We start from the raw sequence: 21,772 nt of genomic DNA, 5'->3' as shown, positions 1-21,772 counted from the left end.
AGAATTGTCTACCATAGTTAGACAATCTTTTGTAGAAACTTATCGAAAAGTTTAACAATAAAAGCGAATGAAACAAAATATTTTTAATAGTATAATCGGCAAACTAAATTGGCATTATTCGCCCGTCTCTGTCGCTCGAAGCCTTGATTAAGAAGTATCTATAATCGAGGGTCGAAGCAAGGGGAGGTGTGCGAAAGGGCTTTTATTGTATTTCTCAAGCCTTACTTGTTTGTGCATTGACTCTTCATACCAGGCGCAAGCTTTGTGTTGTCTGTCTGTCAGCTGCTGTAGATAAAATATAAAATCAAATAAACACAAAATTGAACTAAGAGCTTGCGTCGACAACGAATATGATTTCAGCTTAACACATTCAAGTTGAAATTTGCCCCGAATGTTTTTACCCACTGTGGGTGTTACAAGCCCCAACACCCCTCTATTTGGACTAAATTTAAGATAATTTTGTTAGTAATTTTTGTAGATTCAAACTTTGTCTATAGATTATTAATATCATTCCATAATTTACTAAAATCAACTATTCCACAAACATGATATACATTTCTCTGTAAAATGTTTTCGCTCCCTGAAATTTGCTGAAATTGGCTATAGCCATTTAAGCCTATATGTCCATCCAGCTATATGCCTAAACTACAAAATAAACCAGCTAAATGAAAATGTGGTTCCTGTTATTGTAACTCTAGTGGTTACTCTGTGGTTATTTAAAACTCTGGTATTTATACGTTTTAATCTGAAAGCAATTTCATCTTTACAGTACCCATTACAAAATCAATTTCTCCAACTTACCTTTGGAAGTTATTGGCCGTAGATTAACATTACATTTAATGAGAAACACTTCAAATTATTTAGTTTAAATATATATATATATATATATATATATATATATATATATATATATATATATATATATATATATATATATGAGATAACCTAGTGATAAGTCAAGCCAGCGTTTCTACGCCAGGTGCAGGGTTGCAGTATTGGTTGACTCATATCTCCTTTCTGTGGCATGTCCTTTGATATCTTATCGTATTTTCTTTTGAGAACTTTAGTATTTGAAACACTTTGTTAAGTATTCATATTTTAATAACCTCAAATTATTACGATCAAGTTTTAACTTATAGCAATAGCAATATATTTCTCTGTCTGTTTGTTGGATATACTAGAGAATGAGAAATAAGCTATAGACATGAAATTGTGCATGCAACTTCGACCAAGCCTGATAAGTTGTCATTTTGTGTCGTCTGGCGTACGCGATTATAATGCTGTTCTGATCTATAGTACATGGAAATTATCGAAATAATTTCTAACTAATAGTAATGTAACCTACAAATTATATTTATTTGATTAAGGCAGTTGGAAAATGCAATGAACCAAATATAATGTTACGAAACAATTTTATTGGTTTACATTTTAATACGAAAGATGCAATTAAAAAAAACTCAAACATAATTGTTGATTTTGTGTTTGGAGACCCTGAAGATAAATTCTTTAACTACTATGCTAAGTAGGGCTCTTTTTAATCCTCCTGGATGTTTAATCCACCCTCGAATGTTTTATAGCTACGCCACTGAATGTAACGAAGTTACTTTGTTACATTAGACTTCCTTACGTCTTTTTTGGTATTTCGATACTCCGTTGTATTGGTTTTATTTGTATGTAGACAAGAGTAATTGCCTGCCATTAATTACGTTGTAAAATCACGGTTCAATGAAATAAATTTAATTGCGCTGCATCCTGCAGCATCCAGCTTTGAAAATGTAATATATATATTACATTTATACATATACATACATATACATATTACACCACCAGGCTCTATTAAATTCAGAGGAGTACAGAGCGAGAACGCGCGGACTGCTTATTCCACTATTCTAATACGCGGGCTATCTCTAGTTTGGCAGGAGGGGCCCCTCCATCCCCCACTTTTTCTCTCCGCCTGTCACGATCACCCCATTGAACACAAACGGGAGGAGCTCGTATTCTCGGCCCACTACTTTGGACTAACGTTTCATTTTCATGTTCCTTTTCGTCAAATTGATCTGGTACGAAACGAAGTCTGATTTGTGAGTTTATTATTGGAGCACTTTTTCTTTTTTAAGTCAGTTTTCGATTGCCTTTTGTATATTTTACCATAAAGGCAATATACTTTATTTCCTTCTTACGGAAAAGTGAAATTTTTTAGGTATGTATATATAGATTTTTGGTTGCAATCCGGTTTTGTCAGTGGAACAGACCATTAATTAAACAAGCATATAGGCCGGTAGCCTAATATCGTAGTACTATTACTATTCGGCATTTTTATATTAATTATATAAAAATGGGGAAAGGCCGTCAAAACTAAAGAAACATTCCCTGCTGAAAAGAAAAAAATTCCCTTAAGATAAGGAGTTAGGATTTGTGTAAGATGGTAAGATCTTGGGTAGAGTGGTAAACTCTAGGATAGGGTGAAAGGCCAGCAGGTAGGTAGGTTAGCTGTTTTTGTTAGCTACATAACAAAACACTTTAAGTTTCTCTTTTTTCAAGATCTTTTTGGTGAAATCAATCTTAGTATTTTAGGAATAAGGAAGGTAATGATTAATTATTGTGAAGTTAATGGTTGGATTGAAGAAAGACAAGAGTTTCACATTATTAACCTATTGCTATTGTCCTAAACAAAACTATATAAGGCTTCAAGGGGTGACAATGACAGTGAAGTTATGGAAGATTAACCCTGGGACTAGCAGTAATTTTATCTTCAGATGGCAAGCCATTTTTGAGTGTTTTGTACTTGTACATTAAAAATTTTGTAGAGTAAATTTTTACTATAAACATTTATGTGTAATACTTTGTTTTTTCAGGAAATTATGGAGATAATTTATAGTAGAAAAACGCATAAGATCAGATCGAGATTATATCGATTGCCACTTCTAGCAGTGCCGCATTTTCCTATAGGCCCACTAGGCCCAGGCCTAGGGCGCAAAATTTTAGGGGGCGCATAAATTTTAAAGTACACAAAAGAAAAAAGTTGCGGCGGCGGGTGGTGGTGTTGGCGCTCGGCGGGTGGTGTTGGCGCTCGGCGGGGCGGGTGGCCAAGGTCAACTAGGTCCGGGGTGCGACGTTGACTCATTCATTGGTTCATTGCTTTTATTTATTCAAAACACTCCTATATATATATATATATATATATATATATACTATTGTAATTATCTTTCATCAAAATTACGTAATTAAGAAATTTACTGGATTTCTACGTCAGTGTGATCAGAGTCCTCTGGGGGGGGGGGGCGCTCTTTGGTCTGTAGGCCTAGGGGCGCCGAATTTGTAAATGCGGCCCTGACTTCTAGTGTTAAAAGTTAAATTACTTTTCTTGTGCCGAGTAATAGGGTAGGGTACGATAAGCAGACCCGGTTTTTTATATAGAAGAATGTAGTCTTCGATACCTCATATTCGCATCTCAAATCCTAGACTATCAATCGATATTAAAGTATCTATAGTCCTCAATAACAATCACATGTTTTAAATTAACATATGAATTTAATATTTACAGTGATCAAACAAGTTATAACAAAAATTAGGACAACTGAAGACTACCATATTTGCTCCTCTCACAGTTACAGTTGTTTCTTTCCCACAAATTTCACATAATGGGGTTTTCTGTACGAGTCCAACATGTTGAAGCCACAAAAACAATATATTTTATTTATGTCTTATTCATCTTTCAAAGCAATGTCGTGTAGTTTTCTAAAATTGACTGCCATTTTTAATAGTTAAAATTACTTATGTAAAATTGAAATATTACCCTACGTGTATTATTTTAAAGTGTTTACAGCTGTTGATATAGACTATTTAAGTTAATAATTCAAAATAATTAATCAGTATCAAATGATTATATCGAATGGTTATATTAAGTAATATCGTTTGCCAATTTCGATATAAAAAACCGGGTCCGCTTATTGTACTCTATTCGAGTAATATTTCATTGTTCCATGGGCATCACATGCTCTTGTTGCTGCCATCTTGCCATCTTTGGATGAAATAAGGGTAATTTTAACCAAACGTAAGCTCTTTTTGTTTATTTAGACATTCTAAAAATAAAAGTTTATATCAGCCTGACACAAGTGCCTCTTGCTATCAGCGAAGATGGCAACATGAAAAACATCGCTATCACTAAAAGATCAAATTCTAGATGGTCTGATCATTAATGCCTCTGGTGATTATAACTAGGTACCTAGGAAACACAATTTGACAAAACAAACAAATATTGTAAATTCATCTAACCATAACTTTCTACTATCTTGCAATAAAAGTAGCCTAGCTCCACCTTTAATGTTCTGAAATTCATTATTTGTAATTTCATACCCTAAAACCTTGTGTTTTGTTCAGGAAGACGATTGTAATAGGTTAATAATAATACAAATTTCATTACCGGTGTTGATCAAAATAAATTTGAAAACAATACAAAGCAATTAAAAAAAGTGTTCTACAAATTAATAAATAGTTTAAAAAACAAATACAAGTTCAATAAACTTCAAAACTAGTGTGTAACTAGAGTGTGTAACTCATACTCTCACTCTGAAAAAACACGAACAATTAAAAAGGAATAAATTAATTTCTTAATATTTTAACTGCTCATGTAATCCACAATCAAACACGCAAATAACTTTCAACACTAAATGGAGTTAACATACAATCATGTAACGGACACAATGGTTAATCATGAGGCAGTGAAAGTATTACAGAGGACAGTTGTTGATGCTCTGCCGAGCTGTTCTGACTAAAAGAACACTCAGTTGAGCTATCAGGAACAGATAATGCCGAATATAATAGATAACAAGCCGCACATTATAGAAATATAACCACAAATTGAAATTAATATTTCAACCCTGATCATATTCATCATTTCAAACAAAAAATATCCTATAAACATAGATTGAGAAATGAGTCATTTAACCTCTGGCCTCTGTCTGGTCATTTTTTTTACTTTTATTTTGAATTTTTACAAAAAATTCTCTTTAGAAGTAGTAAAGCTACAGATACCAAACATTGCACATATAAATAAAAGGAAAAGTAATTGTTTAATTTACTTTAATATTAAAACAATGGTGTGCCTGTTGAAAATGTTTAAATTCAAGTAACAAAGAAACTAGTATTTTACAAACTAGGTATTCCATCTAGTTCAACTCTTACACAGTTGTTTTGTAAATTAGATGATGTCAACAATGAAGCCAAGCTAAAATTACTAATTACCATTGTTAAATCAGTTTTGAAATAGTTATGACTGCAATTTTTTTTAAACACTGGGGAATTCTCCTAACATTTATTTATGTGATTAATATGTTTTACAAGGTCTTGAATATTGTCATGGTTAGAGGTGTGCCAAGTTGTTCCAGGTGGAACCGTTGCTACGAATTCACAACAGCTGTGTAGCGATTCCGGCTAACAGTTCCATTACAACGAAATATTCATTATGTAACATCTTGTCATGTTGTATATTGCAATGTGACCAAGTTAAAAGACTTTGGTACCAATTAATAATTAGTTGATACAATTCTAATAATTCTCAAAAGCGCATGAGAATTAAAATATTTTTATTCCAACATTTAGACTAATTTGGTTTTTTTTTATTCAATATTACAAACAACATTAAATATGGTATACTAAACATTTATTGTTGTTTGATGAAGCGTAAATATAATCTCTCTGGACAAGTTGCTATGTATAGTGTAGGGGTTATCTCATTATTCTCAGCACCGGTACCAACCAGTCCAGAATCCGTTGCAACAGCAAGCACTCGTTACAATATATGTTATCATGACAGTTCCAGTTGGAACGACCAAAATCTACTTATGATGTTCCGGTTTGTTGCAATGGTTGTGTTGTCGTGACAGTTCTATTGGAACCTTAGCTATTTTTCATTGTTGCAGTTCTATAACTGTTTCAATTACTAAGTCATTTAATGAAACAGTTCCAGTTGCAACGACTCACCTCTAGCCATGGTGTTATTGAGTCCTGACTAGGAGCTGAAAATCCTTTCCTATATATAAACTTTAAAAAATGTTTTGAATACTGAATCTATTAAATGGTCAGCGTCCTCCACTCCTGTGGACCCCTGAGGGTTCAGGGCACCAGCTTGTTACAGTCTACAGAGGCGCAGTGTATGTTTAGTGTATAACTTATCTACTCTTTTGATGAGGTCAGGTGTAACAATATCAGCTGCAGCACAGTAAACTGTTCAGGTGTGACAATATCAGCTGCAGCACAGTAAGCTCCAAATAGAAAGACAAAGGCTGAGCTACCCAACTATCTCATTGATGAGACTCCAAAACTTTTTAGGGTCTTCAGCTGCCTCAACAAGACACAAAATATTGCCTTCAAACACTCCCTTGCATATATACTAGCTCTACCTAATTTAGGTGTTTACAAAATCAGCCTCCTTCAAATACATCCTACTAGGAATAAAACTTTCTGTCTTAACTGAATATAAATATAAAGAGCGATAAATCAAGATAAAAGTACATGATTTCAATAGCATGTTTGGAAAATTGTTTTGTAACAAGTATCTAACCAAATTAGGAAATGATGAGGAACATCACAACAATTCAAATATCACGTGAAATGTAATATGTGCCCTTTAAGTTATCACGGATCAAATTCAATTTATAAACCGCCTTCAATTTGTATATCTTTTCCCTTAAATTTTGTTTTATGATTACTATGTTTTTTATATGAAAAATATCCATGGTTCATATTATCAACTCTAGGGCTGTGACCCATGCAGGGTGATTTACAGGACAATTATTTATGTGTATTACTATCATACTTAAAATTTAAAATATATATATATATATATATATATATATATGAACGTAGTATTTATATATATTAATATATATATATTACATATATATTAATATATATATATTACATATATATATATATATATATATATATATATATATATATATATATATATATATGTAATAACAAAATGTGTGTTACTAATTTGCATATGAAGAGAAGAGAAATAAAATCATTTGTTCATTTGTGATGATCTAACTGGCCAGATTCATAATTATGTGATGTCCAATGGTTTATTTCAATTTTAAATACTAACATAATGATAGAGATGGAATCATTATTGTCAACAAGTTGTATATTGATAATGTATGTGATTTGTTGTAGAATAAATTTCACAAATACTGTGTTTAACTAAATAGATGAAAATAATGTAGAATATATAGGTTGTTAACCTTATTAACACAAGTTCTTACCTTACATTTTTTTAAAGATTTTGTTTTATTGGCCCATTTTCTGGAGAATGAGATGATTGCCAGCACCTCCTGTCGTACACTGTTGAGGAAATGGAGGCCTTTCAAAATCAATACAAAGACAGTACAGTTCGTAATTACAAGATCGGTTGCTCAGAAACAAGCACTTAAACTGACTCCTCTAAATTCCAAGGTTAGAGAGATTTATGTGTTTACCTTAAAGTACACGGTTTTCCTTTGTACCAAAATCTTGTCCTTCCAAACTTAATGCCAATTGTAGTGTGTAACAAAAATCTATTCAACTCTTTCAAGCGTACTTGTTAATATTTGTACTTGTAAGTGTTTTATTACATTTATTGAAATTAAGTAGAGAGTGAAGAATGTTTTGAGGAATGTTTTTCTGTGTACTGTCATTAGTAAAACATGTTTAAGTTTGATACATGTTAGACTGTAGTAGGGTCAAATGTTTATGGGTTAAAGCATGAGGTGTTTTGAATTTTGCTTATAAGTAATAGTCAATTATAATAATAATAATAATAATAGGTATTTTCAAATATTTATAGTTGTGATAGTAGTCAAACAATAATAGTAAATCCACATTAAATCTGTGGATCTGTGTTTTTATCATTATTTAATGTATGTTTACGTTACACGAATACAAGGATTTGTCTTGGGGTTCAAAGGGTCGAATATTGACTCGGTTTATTTACTTAAAATTTTATATTTGATAACTTATTATTTTTATGTCTATATTTCCTTATGTTTTTATGTAGTTACAAAAATATATGACTGAGTAATATCATAAAAACAAAACTATTTTAGAAAATTAATGTACATAACATAATATTAGTCAATAGTAAAAAAAACTATTTATTGTCAATATTAAGCACATCTTGTACTATGGAATAGTTAAAGTCGAACTTTTTAAATAATTATAATTGAAGGCGAACACTGAAGTTTTAACATTAAGTCTTAAGTCCTAACATTAAGGTGTAACAATGTCAAGCAATATCTTTATCGCTAAACATATATATTTTCAATGTCATCTAGAAAGTTTATCGCACTTTAGGACTGGGCCGGTTGTAAACACGTTTCCTGTGCAAAAAAACAACTTTTCAGTTTGTTGTATTTATTTAAAAATTAACATGTGTCAAGATGTGTTGTGTAAGAGAATTTCACAAACTTGCTATATCTGCTTGCTATAAAACAAAATAAAACCTGAAGTCATTTAACAAATTAATTTTATTATTAGTTTATCATTTTTATAGTTCAATGTATTTTATAGTATTTTAGAAAATTTAAGAAACGATCCTACTATGATTAATTGTTAAATTTTGAATACTTTGCTTTTCACAATACCACTAAAAAGATATTTCTTGGTTTCATTTTGTCAAATTTGTTGAGAATGTAATTAGTCTATTTGGTTTGGTAAATAATTTTTAATAGCCATTGTTCCAAGTTCTATTAAATGTTTTTGAGAAATAGAATTTGATCAAGAGGATTTCATAACCGTTTTTCATATTTAAAAAGTGGTTAATTGACATTTTTCTCACAAAATATCACAATTTCTGAATAATACAATATAAAGTTTCATTATAATGATAAAAGTTATGTAATAAATTTAAAAATATTCAATTTTAAGGCTTGTTGGATGTTTGGAAAGTTACTGTTCTGAGGGTTAATCTTATTAACCTAATAACCATTTTAATAAAGAAGGTAATGTATCGTTTTCATCAACACTAAAATAATAACTAAATTTTCACAAAACATTCATAATGTATATTATACATATTTATCGTATGTATATTATAATGTAATTGTCATTGTGGTCAAAATATATAAATTTGTAGTCTAATTAATGATTGATGTTGTGTTGACGTATTATTAGTATATGAATGTATAATATTTCATTTTAAAAATTTTATGAAATCGCTTGAGGCTTGTTGTGGCTTTACTCATTGTGGTTTCAACTGTAGGAATGACAGGTTGTTGGCGTCGACTTGTTCTCAAACATCGCTACAATCTGTGATTGTCATTAGAACAGTCACTGTTTTCATACCCAAATTTCCCCCACTGCATCACGCTCATAATCTCGTGAATTCAAATTTGGATATTACAGAGCACTATTACATTCATCATTGTAAGGACACGTTTTCAACTTTCAATCTTAATTTCAAGCATCGATATCCATGAATACAGTTGAGTTCATGTGATTTATATCGCAGTTTTACATGATTTCTCGTGATCAGTTATGAAAATATATAAAACACTTTTCTTGAGCGTATTTATAGGACTATGTGGGACTCTATTGGTGATTGTAATGTTATGACAATTCTGAATGAATGTGAGGCAAATTTTCATTAAACGTATTGCAGTTTTTATTTGCGGATTTCCACAGTTGGATCAACTTGGGGAGCCAACGCTAAAGTACTGCGTACCACTTCTTTGTCCACTTGTGTACTCAAACACCAAAAGAGCCGAATTTCGCTGCTGAATATTGTGCTCCTGCGTGGACTGTGGCTTAATATTGTGGCGAGAGGTCGATGTCGTTCTTAATAGTTGAGGACAATTACTGGAACTCTCATCGGCAACACCAACACCTTGGCTCCCAGTGCTGACAGCATAGCACCACCTGAGATTAGAGCACCACCTGTAGATCCCAGACTGAGTTCGAATAAGATGTGTCCAATCCCGAATTGCCCCGAATGCGCGACCTTCCTCAGCAAGATAGGCCGGGCTCAAATCACGTCGCAAGCCATCACTTACAACAGCATCCCAGTTGATAGAGGAAACAGTGCCATCATTAACGCCTATAGAGGAGAACTGGGCCTTATTGCTAACTTCGGGCGTCATCCTGGGAATCTTCGATGGACGGGAACAAGTTCTTGATATCCGATCCTACAAAGCAAAGCGGGTGGCTTGGAAATTCCTCGAAAGGCCTAGGAATGGGTTTTATTGAATCGTTTTCGAACTGGGGTTGGGAGAAGCAATCACTGGAAATTCAAGTGGGGTATTACTGACGACCAGACGTGTGATTGTGGCGCAAACTCTCAGACAATTGAGCACATTGTAAACGACTGCCCTTTGCGATTGTTTTCTGGTGGTCTGGCTGGTCTGAGTGGTTTAGAGGATGGGTCTCTAAACTGGCCTCAGTAATTTGGATTTAGCTTTGTGACGGGAGATTTTAATATTATTTTTAATTTATGACTCAAGAACTTTGTTCTTTACGTACTTTTTAATAATTGTAATTTTTAATTTATTTTAATTTATGGATAGCTGTGCCTTTTGTCCCCCATACGATATATATATATATATATTGTAAGGACACGGATAGTCCGTTTTTTCAAACTTTCAATCTTAATTTCAAGCATCGATATCCATGAATACAGTTGAGTTTCATGTGATTTATATCGCACAGTTTTACATGATTTCTCGTGATCAGTTATGAAAATATATAAAAGTAACACTTTTCTTGAGTTTATTTATTTAGGACTATGTGGGACTCCTATTGGTGATGTGTAATGTTATGACAATTCCTGAATGAATGTGAGGCAAATTTTCATTAAACGTATTGCAGTTTTTATTTGCGGATTTCCACCTGTTAAGCTGTGAAATTTTGAAAGTGGTTCTTAGCAAGCTTCTAAGAGAAAGACAAACATGTGCATCAATTTCCATGTAAATCCGTTTTGTAGTTTAGGAGATATCGTAATGATTCATTTAGTGGTATTTTGCTTTATATATATATATATATATATATATATATATATATATATATATACACCACTATTTTACAGATATATTTTATGCTCCTAGAACCTGAAGCAGAGGTTCTAAATGGTGTGATTGTACTTCTTTTTTTTTTTCGACGTTTTATATATAAGCAAATACATGTTTTATATGTCATATTTAGTATGTTCATATTTAAGAGAGTCTCTAACTTTTCTACACACACATTTTGACAAGTTGTCCTTGTATCCCAAGTAGCAAAAAATCATATATACTAGTAATATCCCTATTATGTTTAGTTTTCATCCGTCTGTTACTTAAAAATTTACAATTCATACTTGTGTAGTTATGAATTGGCTAGCTATTTTCTTATTAAGACCAAGTTTCAATTAGAAATTATAAAAAATTAGCACTACTGTATTCATGTTTTTAAATTTTTGTGTAAAATTTTTGTAACAACACAAAAAATTATTAAGGAACATAATGTCCTCTCAGGAAGAAAAGGATTTGGTATGTTATTTTGTTAAAATCAATAGAATGTAATTTGCAAAGTGTATTTCATCACCTTTATTGAACCAAACTTAACCTTAATACGTATCTGTTAACCTTATTCAGATAATATGTTTTTAAATATCTGAGTAATGTTGTGTTCAGTAGATAAAATATTAGAGATTGTTATTTGTAATTTGCTGTGTGCTACAGATATTGTATACAAAAAACTAACATAAAGCATCCACAGCAAAATATGAAATCTGTTATTTATTCACCAACACTGTTTACATATACAAATAAAAGACTATACTACAAAGTTGGTCAAACATATCCAAACTTTGGAGTAGACGGAAGATTTATTTTGAAAGTAATGGAAATATAAAAGGAAAATTTAACAATGCTACATTTTCTTAATTAGCTAGTTTTATGTGTTATATTTTAAGGTATTTTTTGTTTGAAAACTTGTTATCATGCTTGAATTATGTAAATATATGTTGTAATAATTACAATACTAGTAACACAGTTCTCTTCTTATCTAGTAGAATAATATTATTATGACTATTTTAATATCATAATTTGAACTAAGCATGTTATATTTTTCATGGCAGTAATCTAACAAGGCAAGATCTTGTTCTGATACATCTTGATGAATAAAGTATTAACAAATCTAATGTATTATAATTTTTTCAGCTCAGAATGACAGTTAAAGATCACATACTACCAAATGATCAACCTATAAGCGAGCTGGAATGTGAGGTTGCATTTAATGCGCTCACTGACAGTGAAAAACTCTATGCTCACTACTTAAGCCAAGCTTCTTGGGAAGGTGGCCTTATAACTGCTGTCCAGGTAAGGAACTTATCCTGTAGTTTAAAGTTTAAAACAACAGTATGGACAGTAGAAATTATGGTCATGGTTACGAGTATACACAAAATTTATGCAGTTATAAATTGCACCTGTCAGTTGCAGTTATAATACAATAAAAACAAATAATTTCCAAACTTAATTGTTTTTTTATTAGTGTACGATAATATAGTAGTAACATTATGTTTGTAAAATAATGCTTAGGTTATTATATCAATCAAATTTTTTTTGACAGGAGTCTAATTGGACATTGTTTGCTATGTAAATTATTTTTGCACAGATTTTGTAACATTGAATGTTGATTCTTGTATTGTTACAGACCTCACCAGAGTCACCTTTAATTTTCAGTTTTCTATTTCAACTGTTGTCTGGTCAGCCTCTTTCTGAATTAAAGGAAAAGGCCTTAGAGAAAGTTACAGAAGATGAATACACAGTAAGTTAGTAATTTTTTTGTATTACTAGATAGATTCTTCTAAAATTAAATTTAATTAAATAATGTAATTTTATCAAGACATAGATTATAAAAAAATATGATAGTCATAACTCTACAAACTTTAAAAAAAATAACATTCTCTCTTCAGCACTTTTTCCTTAAACCTCATTTTAAAAACTACAAAAAATTCCTACTCATATACTTTGGAGCCATACAAATCTTTAATTTGTTCAGAGAAGTTATCTTAAACCTTTCAACTCAAATATTTGAAACCTGTTATTCCCTTGTACTTGAATTTATTTTTAGTGAAACTGTGTGACTGTAAATAAAATTTAATATAAAAAGTATACATTTTTTGTTGGTTGTAAACTAAAGTATGGAATACATCTTTTTTTAAACACACATGTATGATTTTTTTTAATTCTATGTAATTATTGCAATAGGATTTTTGTTTTTATTTGTGTCATATCACAGGTATTTCCAATTGTGTATAAAGTGGTATTTAAAGGTTTAAAAATGTTTTAACACATACACCATTATTATAAAACACACACTTCTATCATTTCTACAAAATTGTTTGAATTTAATCTATTAAAAAAAACTCCATATAATACTACAGACCTATTCAGGGTTGTAAATATTTCAAAAAAGAGTATGGAAAGCTATTGCATAGAATAATAGAGCCTATATTGATTACCATTCATAAAAATTACATACAACATCAATGTCATCAGCTGTTCACAGAGATGTAACAAACATTTTGTGCCACAATACAACTTCACAGCGGGGAAAAATATATTCTTTGCCTTTTTTTACTAATATCAACATTAAAACATCTTTGGAAAAGCTAGATTCACTAGATTGGCAAGTCATACTAAATAACTGCATACTATAATAAAGTCTCAACATCTGAGTGGAAAGGGATAAAAGAAGAAGATACAAATTCGAAAACCACCAATACCACCTTGAATAATTTAGAACTCTCTTGATTTTTTCAAGAACAAAATATTTTTTTTATTACCTGAGAGAGCACTCTATTCCAATTAATTACTGTACACAATCAATAATAATGTAATTGTAATAATAAAATATGTAAAACTTATAATAAAGCTTAGTAGCAGTTTTTAGAGAGTATGCTCTAAAAATAGTTGGACACAGTTTGCTAAACTGACTAATTTCATCATCAGATCAATTGCATGGAAAAAACAAAACCAATAATAAAAAGTAAAAAAATTCACCATCATTTCCTGATTTGTTGCCATCTTTTTTATGTCATGCCTATTTCCTGTTCCTGCTGGAGTTAAAAATTTTGTTTTTCATTGTGTCTGAGTTTCTGGTTTTGACAGTTTAGAAAGTCTCAAAACAGCTGTGGAAGATATTTTGTGATTAGGCTATATTATCAGATACAAGTACGTACAAGGGCTGTTTTTTAAGTAAGGACTGTTTTTTTTTTTTTTTTTCAAAAATAAACAATTACTTTTTCAAAATACATTTATTTCAGAATCTACATACTTTTCTTTATTTTTCTACATAGTTGCCTTGTTTGTTAAGGCACTTATCATATCTTAAAACTAAGTTTTGAAATCCCTCTTCAAAGAAATTTGCTGCCTGCTCTGACAATCGGGAGTTCACAGCCATCTTGACTTCATCGTCGTCACTGTAGCGCTTCCTGACAAGATGATTTTTCAAGTACCGAAAAAGGTGGAAATCGCTCGAAGCAAGGTCGAGGCTGTACGGCGGATGATTCAAAACTTCCCAGCCAAAAGAGTCATTCATTTCCTGTGTCCGAGCAGCGGTGTGAGGCCTTGCATTGTCGTAGAGGAGCAGAATTCCCTTTGTCAGCATGCCACGTAATTTGTTCTGAATGGCGCGTCGGAGACTTGCCAAGGTTGCGCAGTAGGCTTCTGAGTTAATTGTCATTCCTCGCGGCATAAAGTCCACTAGCAAAACACCGCGCCTGTCCCAGAACACAGTTGCCATAACTTTGTGCCGTGACATCATTTGCTTGGCTTTCACTTTGACCGGAGATGGTGTGTGCCGCCATTCCATAGACTGTTACTTTGATTCTGGAGTGATATGGGATACCCATGTTTCATCTCCTGTGACAATTCGAATCAACATGTTGTCTTTTTCCTCGTCGTAGCGGGTCAAGAAAGTCAAAGAACTGTTCAATCTCTTTTTTTGTGATCCTCAGTGAGGAGTTTGGGTACCTGTCTTGAGCACAATTTTTTAAAGTTTAGGTTTTCTGACACAATTTTGTTCAGTACTGACCTGGACACTTAAAGAAATTGTATAGAGAGAGTGGTTATTGTGAACCGCGGTCCTCATGAATTCTTGCGTCAACTGCAGTAACCAAATCTTCTGTGATCACAGATGGCTGGCCTGAGCGATCTTCATCGTGGACATTTTCGTGGCCATCTTTAAATTCTAGGACCCATTTCTGCACTTTGCCTTCACTCATTGCCTTGGCACCATACACCTCACAAAGCTGACGGTGAATGTCAGCAGCCGATACGTTTTCTTGCAGTAAAAAAATTGTATCACTGACCGAATCTCACACGTGGCGGGTGATTCGATAATCTTAAATATTTTAAAGATCCACAGTAATGCTTACAGGTTAGCTACAGAGCTGCAACTGACATGAAGTTGTTCACTAGGAATGCCGGGAGGCGGGGCGCACGCTCGTTACGGCAGGAACGTGAACTACTACCGTGTACAGGAGAACAGCCGTTACTTAAAAAACAGCCTTCGTAGTTATGTCATTGAATCCTGAAAGTGGCAACTGCAGAATATGTTTATCAAAATACCTACAGGAACGTATTTAGTTTAAAATATTTGATGTTTTAAATTTAAATACAGTCTAAAACCTATTCATCATTGGAAAAAGATATTCTAAGTTTTATATTTGTTGACTAAACATTACAATTCATCATTTGTTGTAGCAAATCATACAACTGCAAAAAGTACAACAAATTTTAATCACCAAATCGGTGCATCTTGAGGAACTTGGATAATCAAACAAATGTTACATGATCCCCAAATTGTAAATTCCAAATAGGATAGAATTCAGTTGAAAAATAATTTATGTAGGGTTATTTTGTATAATATTGGTTTTTTTATATACACATATCAAATAGAAGGATCATCTTAAATAGTTTGATAAGTGTTGTTTCAAATCCCCAAAGTGAACCCCTAATGAGTATTTAAAATATGTTATATTTTTTGTAACAGCAATAAAGTTTTAAACTGTTTAGAAATATATCTACATTTTTATGTAAGTGCTTAATGATACTACATTTTTTAAAAAGCTGCTAAGCACTGTACACCCATTGTAGAAAAAGATACTTGATTTATAAAGTGCAAGAAATATTGTTATTTTTTTCTTTGATTAACTTTACTCTTTTAAAACAAACGTGAAAATAATATAGAGTTTAAGCCTCCTGTGCAATTTAGATACATGATCAACTCACGTTAGTATATTGTCTAAGTAAATCCAAGATATTAAAAGCTACTTGTTAGTATTATTCTTGTACATCGACAATCATTGAAGTCAACTTTATTTGTGTTGAATATTTAACATGACTATGAATTCTTTGTTTGAAGTTTATTTTTGATGATGGAAGGATTGTGAAGGAAACAGGATTTTTTTTACAGTCGTAGTTGGTTGGTCGACAAATGCAGACGTATTTTGAGCTGTATTCTGTAGTTCTGTTTTAATAATTAGTGTTGTGTTTAGTTTTTTTATTTTTAAGTGCATGTTTTTAGAGTTAGTGAAGTTGACACACAACATGGTGGTTGTGACTTAGGCGTGTTACAACTCTCTGATATAATTTTGTTTATTTTAACTTAGTTTGCAATTATGTGTTAGGTTAGTTATTTACCTGAAGAAGAGATCAGATTGCAGATCTCGAAACGTAGTGTAACTGATTTTTTGTTTCACTGAACGATACCAAATATCTGAAAAAATCCTGTTTCCTTCATGACTATGAAGTTTTAAATTAGGTTTAATATTAAATGTTAGTTTTTTACAAGGTTGAGAAGAGTGATAGTTTATTTTTTAAAACTAAAATAACCTATATCAATACATTTAACATATTTTTTTGTGTTTGTGGGTCTATAACATTTAATCCAATCTTGAAAAAAAATTTTTTAATTCAAAACAAGTATTTTGCTACTTTTTGAATTAATGAACTATTTTGGTGAGTTGTAATAATAAACACAAATTGTTGAGTCAAAATGTAGAAAGTGTAATTTCAAAAGGAAGCCTTTTCAGAATGGTGTCCATATGAAATTATTACTTTGATTTTTACTATCCACTCCTGAGACGTTTTATATAGATTCAGAAAGTAATATTTTTAATCTTGAATGTGAATGATGAATAAAGTAACACATTGCAACATTGCTTCATAACTCTGATCTAACTTTAATTTTAAAGTGGTCTGTCTCATTTGAAAGCGTGGTGGTACTATTAGTTCTATTAAGTTAACTTTAAATCACAACCAATAAATTAATACTCTAATGTAAGGCAACACACAGTTTTTACTTATTTAATTTCTTCTAGGCTCTTCTGGTATATGCCTGTGGGGTGTTTGCCAATTCAGGAAACTACAAGGGATTTGGTGACTCGAAAATCATTCCAGGACTGCCACAAGAAAAATTAGAAGAGATAGTCCAAGTGTCTGGAGCATACTCCAAACAGCCAAAGCTGTTCAAGAGTTTGTGGGACAATTGTAAGAGTGGAATATATTCCCTAAATGACAAAGACAGAAGCTTGGGATTCTGGGACAAGGTTTGAAAGACATATAGCAATTAGACTTAAGTGGTTTTGATTAAACTAGACTAATTGATTGATTTTGATTTTGAATTTGAGAAAGCACAGCTATTGCCTATACCCATATCAGAGTGCTTTAGAGTCAATCCACCTAGTGATGTGGGCCTGGTAAATACCCATCGAGAAAGTAAATATAAATTGGGTATTTACCCAATGCTCATTTAAACACCCAAACTGAGAGTATTTTTAGTTTTTGAGCTCAACATTTTTTGTTGTTTTGATAAAATGTTGAGCAAACAAGAATTGAAAGATAGTTATTTGATGCATTTCACTTAAATTGTAATTGGTAACAATAATTTTATCCTTCAAAATCAAAAGCAGTAAAGTGTGCATCCAGGTATGTATATTTTGGACGATGCTACTCTTTCTAGAATGTTTATCTTTCTTAAACTAAGATAAAATATTGGAAAAACCTTGTTATTGTTTTAATCAGTGGCATAACTATGAGAAGAATAGAATCCCGGATTCCTAAGAGCCCAATTAAAGGCCTGTAATAACAGTAGTCTAATGTATTCAAATTTAGATTATTTCATACCCCCTCCTCACCTGTGGTGATGTGAAAACTTCTCTTTAATTAGATTCATCCTCCTCAAAGCTAACCTGTTTTGACTTATTTATGCCACTGGTTTAAAAATGTACTGAAGTATTGTATAAAAACCTGGTAAAATTTCATTGCAGTGGTATTGTTCCTGTACATTGCAAAATACCAGAAAGATTAAACTAGAACCTAATTTGTTAGAATGTAGGAGTTAGCCGGTCCATAGCTTAATTTGTTCTTGAGATATCCAACACAAAACAGGCAGATAGACAGATAAGCGGAAAAGGAGTTTTACCAAGGCCATTAATAAAAGCTCAGCAAAATATACAAAATGTGAAAATTTATAGGACAATTAATTCTCGTGATATCAAAGACCTAGGCTCTCGCCAAGACTTTACTAATAAACTAAATCCAAAGGAGGGACATGCACCATCATTGAATTCTACCTTATTTATTTACAAATAAACTATTTAAATGTTAGTCCAGACAAATTTTATATTTATAAACTTTCTGACTAGTAATAATTAAAGCCTCATATGTCTCTGTTTTTCCAGTGCATGTCTTGGCATATAATTTATATTTTTTATTCTGTATGTTACTTAATATAGTTAGAAATGTTAGTCTTTTAATTGTATATAATATATTATGTATTGTACTTCTTGTATGTAAAGACACTTTTGACACAAAATAATAATGAATAGACTGACAACTAAGTATGAAAAGTCCCCAACAGAACGTAATTAAATTCTATCGATGAATTCAACAAAGCAACCTCACTAAATGTGTTCTTAATCGTAATTTAACTATTTATGAATTAGTTTATTCTACATTTATTATGTTGCCATCATGGTAAAAACCTAAATATCAAACATCATATCTTTAAGACCAATGTAAAAACTGTAAAACAAAATTAATACCTGTTTACTACGTAGATTCTTTGTTATATAAATTAGTTTCAGATGTTAGTGTAGTCACAAAAATTATCATTATAGATTAAACAATAACACTATTACAAGCTAGAAATTGTTACAGATTTATTTTTCAGGGTGTTTACAACTTACTTTTCTTCTAATTGCACAATTGAAGATTCCAAGATAATCAAAGCTTACCTTACTCAAATAAAAATGGAAGCATATAACTGTCGGACTTTCAAAACAACTGAAGAAGGAAAAACTGTGTATGAAGTAAGTTATTGCAATAATGATTTATTCTATATATATAAAAATGAAATGTTTGTAATGTTTGTCCTTTATGGAATCGTGAACTATTGGACCGATCATGATGAAAATTTGTACGTATATGTATTTTTCCCACGGAGAAGGTTTATAAGCTATGCCCATCCCTTTCCCCGATTCAGGATTCCGCCCCACTGGTTACAGAAATACCCATAAGAAATGCATTGCAGCAAACATATGTTAACGTCTTTTCAAATTTTTAATCAGCTGTTCTTTGTAAACATATATTACACTTATAGTTTTAAAGCATAGAGTAAGCTTAAGAGAAACGACAAATTTTGTTTAAACTGTTTCTGCAATCACTGTTAAACATAGACTTTACTATCCAGATAATACAATACAAATTTGACGTAAAAATTCACCTTTAACTGCAATATTTATTTAATATAAACCATGCCTCATGCTTGATCAGAAGAGCAATGCAGGATATCATAATTACTATCTTACGTTGGCTACAAATATAAAGAATGTTTATAAAATCAACCTTAGTTGTTTTTTTTGACAGAAGTATGGTTCTCAAAACTCCGTGTGTACATATTCTCTCGATCGAGACAACAAAGCAAGCTCAATCGTGGCATCGGAGATATAACTAATTTAATCTAAAATTTATTATAGTAAAAAAAAAAATTTACCTAAGTAAATATAAGGACTTACAGGTTTCTTAAGATTTGTGGGGGGGTGGGGGGGGGGGGGGGTGGGGGGGGGGGGGGGTGGGGGGGGGGGGGGGTGGGGGGGGGGGGGGGTGGGGGGGGGGGGGGGTGGGGGGGGGGGGAAATTTTATTGTTTATGTTCTCTAATAAAGAGAGGCATAAACATCAAACTACCAGTTAGATTCCCTAATGTTTACATGAATGATGGACATACACATACAGACACATTTTTTCAAAACTTTCACTTTTTTAGCCTCACAAATAACCACAGATAAATATTATCACTAAAACCTGATAACCAGTTTTATGTGTTGTGCGAGAAAGCAAAATTGTATTACATGTTTTCTATAAGTATATTTATTGTGGAGATCTACTTTGTAGTGAACAGTGATAGTGTGCCACAACGTCACAGCGTCAGTTTGAAGTATGATGTGACACAACAATGATAGATTGTTCATACGAAAGCTCTCTGACTCTGCAAGAGCCTCAGTGCTGCAAATGTAATTCCGGCATTGTGCTGGAATTAATAAATGATATTTCAACATGTATTTGTATAAATTGATTTTTTAACACCAATTTGTTTGTGCAGGTTTGCCCAGTTTTTCCTGTGTCCACTCTTCACGGAGAGTGCCACTGACAGGGAGGTGAATGCTGTCAATTCAGAGCATGAGAAAAACATACCCAGTGACTCGTGGCGTATGGACCAACTTGACAAATCCACATCTAAGCCTGGTCATCCTTATAGTCAGTTTGGGACAGGTAACATTAATAGTTTCCACTTCTATTAAATATTGTGTACAAATTTGATTTGATTAGTTATTAGAAAAAAATAGTATTTCCAGATTGTCCTTTTTTATTTCTGTTTTAAAATAATTCCTTTATTTAGTAATGAATTTAGGAATTTTACAGCAATCATTATTGATACATTCAATAGTTAATAAGCATAAGATGATGTTTCTCGTTTTTGAACAGGAAACAAGTTGACCCTGGATACCATCCCTAAGGAGTTGGGTGTCAATGTACGAGATGAGCTTTTGAAGTTTCATGACAAATGGTATTCTTCTAACATTATGTCTCTGGCCATTTTGGGAAAAGGTAAATATATTAATTTGTACTGCATTAACTCTGAATTCTATAGACTAATATAGTCTTGTACAAACACAGATTGATAAGCTAAGTATGTTGACTTCTTGCGATCAAGTGAGTCTCAACATCAGTGGGTTTGATGGTGTTGATAAATATAGTATTTGATAATTCACTGATCAGATGAGGCCAATCTGTTATTGAGCAGAGAATATGATTGAAGACAATAGAATAATACAACTATCAGAATCAGAATCAATTTTATGGTAATTTATCAATACATAATGAACAAAGTCAGTCATACTAAAACAATACATATTACAATAAAGAAGAAAATACAGTGTACAACATATAGATGTACATGACAGGATAACTAAGCCATTATATCTCCCTGTGAGTTCAGAAATTCATTTACAGAGTAAAGGCTTGAGTAGTGAGCCATTGGGAGATCTTTGTTTGAAAATAATTTGAATCATTAGATTTAAAACATTTTCAGTAGTAACTCTCCATGATTAGGATTTTGTTAAAGAACTTGATTTGCAAGTATTTATAACCTTTAGTGTATTTACTTAATCCAGTTGTAGTCAGAACTATGTCTAGCATGTCTTGTATGATAACTGTGTATATTAGTAAAACTTATAAAATATTTCAAATA

The 21,772-nt window shown here is 31.9% G+C and overlaps 2 protein-coding genes across 4 annotated transcripts in view; both read left to right on the top strand.

The window, feature by feature from the left end:
- The first annotated feature begins 1,996 nt into the window (after positions 1 to 1,996).
- LOC124352839 (dipeptidyl peptidase 3-like) lies at positions 1,997 to 17,575 on the top strand. Of its 3 annotated transcripts, XM_046802539.1 has the most exons (5): positions 1,997 to 2,200; positions 7,286 to 7,458; positions 12,174 to 12,332; positions 12,667 to 12,780; positions 17,342 to 17,575. In XM_046802539.1, the coding sequence occupies exons 2-5, from the start codon at positions 7,321 to 7,323 to the stop codon at positions 17,573 to 17,575; spliced, it is 645 nt and encodes a 214-aa protein (XP_046658495.1). In that variant the 5' UTR covers positions 1,997 to 2,200; positions 7,286 to 7,320. The 3 variants fall into 3 exon arrangements, with proteins under 3 accessions (XP_046658495.1, XP_046658496.1, XP_046658497.1); XM_046802540.1 differs by lacking the exon at positions 7,286 to 7,458; XM_046802541.1 differs by lacking the exon at positions 7,286 to 7,458 and having other exon boundaries at positions 2,029 to 2,081.
- Positions 17,576 to 20,597: 3,022 nt separating this feature from the next.
- LOC124354158 (insulin-degrading enzyme) overlaps positions 20,598 to 21,772 on the top strand; it is a gene marked incomplete at its 5' end in the record, with an annotated part of 46,046 nt that continues 44,871 nt past the window's right edge. The window contains 2 exon segments of the mRNA XM_046804420.1: positions 20,598 to 20,793; positions 21,007 to 21,129. Coding sequence (XP_046660376.1) covers positions 20,598 to 20,793; positions 21,007 to 21,129 — 319 coding nt within the window.

The sequence above is a fragment of the Homalodisca vitripennis genome, chromosome 1 (genome assembly GCF_021130785.1).
Source record: "Homalodisca vitripennis isolate AUS2020 chromosome 1, UT_GWSS_2.1, whole genome shotgun sequence".
NCBI classification, from domain to species: domain Eukaryota; kingdom Metazoa; phylum Arthropoda; class Insecta; order Hemiptera; family Cicadellidae; genus Homalodisca; species Homalodisca vitripennis.
This window is presented reverse-complemented; position numbering and strand designations above follow the sequence as displayed.